The sequence below is a fragment of the Petaurus breviceps genome, unplaced genomic scaffold (assembly GCF_028583685.1).
Source record: "Petaurus breviceps papuanus isolate PSGF00001 unplaced genomic scaffold, PetGlider_PUasm1.0 90333, whole genome shotgun sequence".
Lineage (NCBI taxonomy): Eukaryota > Metazoa > Chordata > Mammalia > Diprotodontia > Petauridae > Petaurus > Petaurus breviceps.
In genome coordinates this window covers 156,301-160,775 of record NW_027187220.1, presented here as the reverse complement: position 1 = coordinate 160,775, position 4,475 = coordinate 156,301, and the positions used below count along the sequence as shown (strand labels likewise).

The following is a 4,475-nucleotide window of genomic DNA, read 5'->3' as shown; positions in this document are numbered from 1 at the left end:
GGGAGGAGGAAGAGGAAGAGGGGGAGGGGAGGAGGAAATGGAAGAGGGGGAGGGGAGGAGGAAGAGGAAGAGAGGAGATGGGAAATGAAGTGGAGGAGAAGGAAGAAAAGAAGGAAGAGAAGGAGTGGTTTGGGAGCATTCACACAGAATTTCCCATTTTTCCTGCTCCTGCTTCTGTCCCCTGCAGAAGGTGGCTGTAACATTAGGGGGTAGTGTTAGGGGCCTGATTCAGTGACCTAGTGGGGCTGTTAAGCCCATGCCATAGCTAAAGAATCATCGAGTCACCCACAGTCTGTCCAAGGTTCAAGGTCCAGCAGGTGTAGAGATCCAAAATTGTCTAAGTGCTAGATGTGGAACAAGAAGCTGTCTAGTATTCGGTAAGGTCCTGGAGACTAAAGGACTTCCCCAGAGTCAGGCCAGGCCAAACTAGAGTTTTCTACTCTGGAAACCCAGCCACACAGGGAATAGATGTGTGTGTGTGTGTGTGTGTGTGTGTGTGTATGTAGTGGGTGAGGGGTTTTCAGAAGCCCCTGTGATCCTACTTATAGGAGCCCAAACTCTACCAGAGTGAGCTGAGTCTCTCAACCACAGCTACAGCCACGAGCTGCACACCCCCCTGTGAACCCCCCAATGTCTTCTCTCTGCCCCAACCACTACCTCATCCATCTTTCCCCATACTGTGGGCCTTGGAAACGTGCTTAGCCCTCAGGCAGATTTACTGTCTTCCCCCAACCATTTATTCTTTTGCAGGCCTAGCAGGCCAACTTCCTGGGCTGGGGAGCCAAGCCCTTTCCAGGGAGGGCTCCATCAATCTCCTTGGCCAGCCTCGCCCTGGTCATGACATTGCCCAGAAATAACGGAGTGCCTGCCTATCTCCCCCCTTCAGCTGAAGGCACACTGAGCCCCTCTCCCCAGCCAGGGGCGAATTTCTCCAGGTCGAAGTCCACCTCAGTGCTCCCTCTTGAGCTCCTTCTGCCTCTGCCGTTTCTCCATCTGAGAAAGTCCCCTGCCCAGGCACCTTCTCTCACTACCATTCGTTCAGCCGTCTCCCCCTCTCTCCCCAGACCATTTGGATCATCCGCCAAGGGTGCTCGGCATAGGGAGAAGAGATCTGGTCGGGTCAGGACCTAGCTACTTCCTCCCACCTTCCCTGCATGGCCTTGGGCAAGCTTCCCCCCAGAATGTAAACTTCTTAAGGGTGGGGCCTGCTTTTGTGAACTTGTTACTAAGCTCTGGCAGGCATTTCTACCTGTTGAAGTCCTGGCAGCACTGCCTACATTTTGGCACCTGTTACAGAGGACTAAACCTAAGCCTAGAGATGGAAACGACTTGTCCAGGGTCTCTATCAGCCACCTCCAGGTCATTCCTAGGGGTTACAGCTAAGGTCTCTAGTAGCCAAGGATTCCAACCTTTGGAGCCAGCAAAGCCCTAGGCCCAGTCTCTTGCGAATGATGGCCAGCCCCAACTGAAGGACTCACTCTCAGGAAATTAGGGATGCACACTGGTCCTGGCCTATGCTGTTCTTGGAAGGGCAGTGCCCAACACCAGGCCAAAGGATCAAAGAAGACAGCTTGCTCAGAAAGCATCCCTGAAGTTCAGAATGGGGAGAGACCTCAGTAGCACAGAAAGAGACCCCTCTTGCAGCATCCCCTGGCAGAACACGCCCTCCCTTCCTGGGGCAGTCCATCCCTATTCTGGGCAGCCTTCTCAGCACATGGTCCTGAGAGACGCTTTCTGGAAACTTGCCCCTACTGTTTCTTCCACAAGATGGTCCTTTGGAGGGGAGTGAAGACAGAACCAAATCCCAAAGTCAACTGGATGAGAAATGATGAGAGAGGGACTTGGGGGGGGGCATCTCACCCACCACTTTCCTCACTTGGATGAGGAGACAAAGGCCCATGTCGGGGACAGGGCTTACCAAGGCCCTTCGGAAGTGACAGAGTCGGGATTAGAACTCACATCTTCCAAGTTCAGTTCTCTTGTTTTCCCCTCTATCGGGACATCTGTCAGAAGTGTACTGAGTCCCCTGAGGAGGCAGGGTGGAGGAACACCTTCAAACACAGCACCCCAGCCTTCATTGCAGCCTACATTCCCACAGAGGTATTGTCATTCCCAAGGCTCCTGTGTGCCTGGAACTGGGCTAGGTACTGAGAATCCCCCAAAGAGTAAAGTGGGGGAGAGAGGGGGAAGGGCTTGGTGGGCGATGGGGAGCAGGGCCTCGGGGAATTCAGACACTTACACTGTTCGTGGCCCTTGGCCATTCAGGAAGTCCTTCAGACACTTGCTATCTCTGGGGCCCTTTCTCTGACTCTCATTCTCACATCTGCACAATGAAGATGAGAATGCCTAACCTGGCGGCCTTCTAGGTCCTTGGGTGCGGCCTTTGGGCTGAGCCCAAGTTGGACAGAACCAATCCTTTTCTGAAAGGGCTTTGTTCTGGGAAGTTTGGATTCTGTCAAAGGGCCGCACTTGGGGACCTAGAGGGCCACCCGTGGCCTTGAGGCAGCAGGTTCCCCACCTGTGGGGGTGCAGGTAGGTGGTGCATCGGATAGAACCCCAGCCCTGCAGCCCCAGCGCTAGTTCAAATCTGGCCTCAGACACTTAATATGAGTTGTGTGGCCCTGGGCAGGTCTCTTAACCCTGAATGCTTCCAAATCATTTGAAAAACCACCTGTTGCTCTCTTTTTCTAGACCTGTTTCCTCATTTCTACAATAAGAGTTCTAACCGCTGACTGCCATTCTTTAGAAGAAAAAAGTAGCTTGGAGTCAAGATCGGGATTTGTTCCCTGCTTTGCCATTCGGCCCTTTCTGGACCTTGCTTTCTTTTTGCAAGAATATTTGTGCTTCATTGTCTACCTTACAGAGGTGTTGGGAGAATTCTGCTACTGGGTAATAGCCACAGAAGAAGAGCTGCATGGTGGGAGTTAGGAAGCTCTGGCCACGTCTTGCCTCTGCTGCATCTCAGCTGTGTGATCCTGGGCAGGGACTTCCTGCCTGGGACAGTGGGGGCAGATTGCTTTCCCTTTCCAAAATTCTTCATACATCTGCCATTGGCTGGAGTGAGGAAGGTGACCTGTAGTTTCCAAGGTGCATCTGGCTGGCCGTTTTCTCCCCCAGTCTCTCCGGCTCTGTCTGTCTCTCCGGCTCTGTCTGTCTCTCCCTCCTTTCTGTGTAACCTCTTCTCTCTCTTCCTCTCTGTCTGGGTTTCACTGGGTCTCTCTTTCCCTGTGTCTTTCTACCTCTGCCCCTCTGTGTCTGTTGTCTTTGGGTTAGGTAGGTCTCATGTTACCCACAGACTACATCTCTTCACTGGCTCCCCATATTTGGGGGCAGAGGACCCTAGCCCTGGGTTCCAATCTCTACCCCTGCTGCTCCCTCTACCTGTGAGAATTGAGGAATAGAATTGGACTTTCTGTCCTCAGTTCTCCATCTGTCAAATAAGGGGTGGGGCTAGACCCCCCAATCCCTTCCTGCCCCGAACCTTGCCATGTTCTGATCTGAACAGCAAATAGCCTTTTTCGAAGGAAGAGAGTGCAGGTGGCAGCAGGGCTGGAGATGAGTAGTGGGCAGTGGATGGCCACTTAGAGCTTGCTTCTCTTGTCTTTGCCACCTGCCAGCCTAGACTGCTGGGTAACTCCCTCCCCCATTCTCCAGACCCATCGAAGGGAAGGGTTGGGCTCCAGAAGTGGCCCTAAGCGCTGGGGGGGAGCGCCCTGCCCCTTCCAGCCCTCCTCACTCTGGGATGGACAGAAGACCCTCCGTTAGCTCCCTACTGAGGGGAATAGCCTGCCTGTGGCTGTGGTTTGGGTGAATTCCCCAGGCAGCCGGGCCCCTTCCCTCTCACAGGGCAGAGATGTGGGGTCTGAACCCACCCCGCCTTCCCCTGCTGCCCACTTTCCAAGCCCCCGCATCTCCAGGGAGACACGAGGACCAGCACGGCTCCCCCCCCCCCCCCCCCCCCTCCGGCCCCCCGGGGGGCCCCCCCCCCCCGGCCCAGCCTGCTTGGGTGGGAGCCCAGGGCCGCTACACTCCCTCCCACTGCTTGTGAGGCCCCCCCCCCAGTCCCTAGGTTTCCCCGGCACTCACTGGTAAAGGCTTGGAAGGGAGACGGGAGCAAAAGGGAGAGGCTTCTCATGCTGCTGGGGCCGGGAGCCGGCATCCAGGCACCGCAGAGTGTGGGGAGCACGGGGAGCGGCTGGGGCACCGAGGCAGGAGAGAGAGCGAAGGCTGCTGCTGCTGCTGCTGCGGCCGGCGGGAGAGAAGAGACCGGGAGGGAGGGAGGGAGGGGATGGAGGGAGGGGACAAAGGCTGGGCTGGGCGCTCCCACCTTCCCCCCTCCCGAGCTCTCTCAGGCACAAGCACGCGCGCGCGCACACACACGCCCTAACAGATACACTCTCCCATACACTCCCGTAGGTGTGAGTCTCACACACACACACACACACACACACACACACACACACACACACACACAC

At 55.8% G+C, this 4,475-nt stretch overlaps 1 protein-coding gene across 1 annotated transcript in view; it reads right to left on the bottom strand.

Moving 5' to 3' along the window:
- The window catches only part of LOC138177122 (relaxin receptor 2-like), a 21,053-nt gene extending 16,791 nt beyond the window's left edge, over nucleotides 1–4,262 (bottom strand). Inside the window, exon 1 of the mRNA XM_069108100.1 lies at nucleotides 4,087–4,262. Within this exon, the coding sequence (XP_068964201.1) occupies nucleotides 4,087–4,159 (73 nt within the window). The 5' untranslated portion in view covers nucleotides 4,160–4,262. The remainder of the gene's footprint in view (nucleotides 1–4,086) is intronic.
- Between the last annotated feature and the right edge of the window lie 213 nt (nucleotides 4,263–4,475).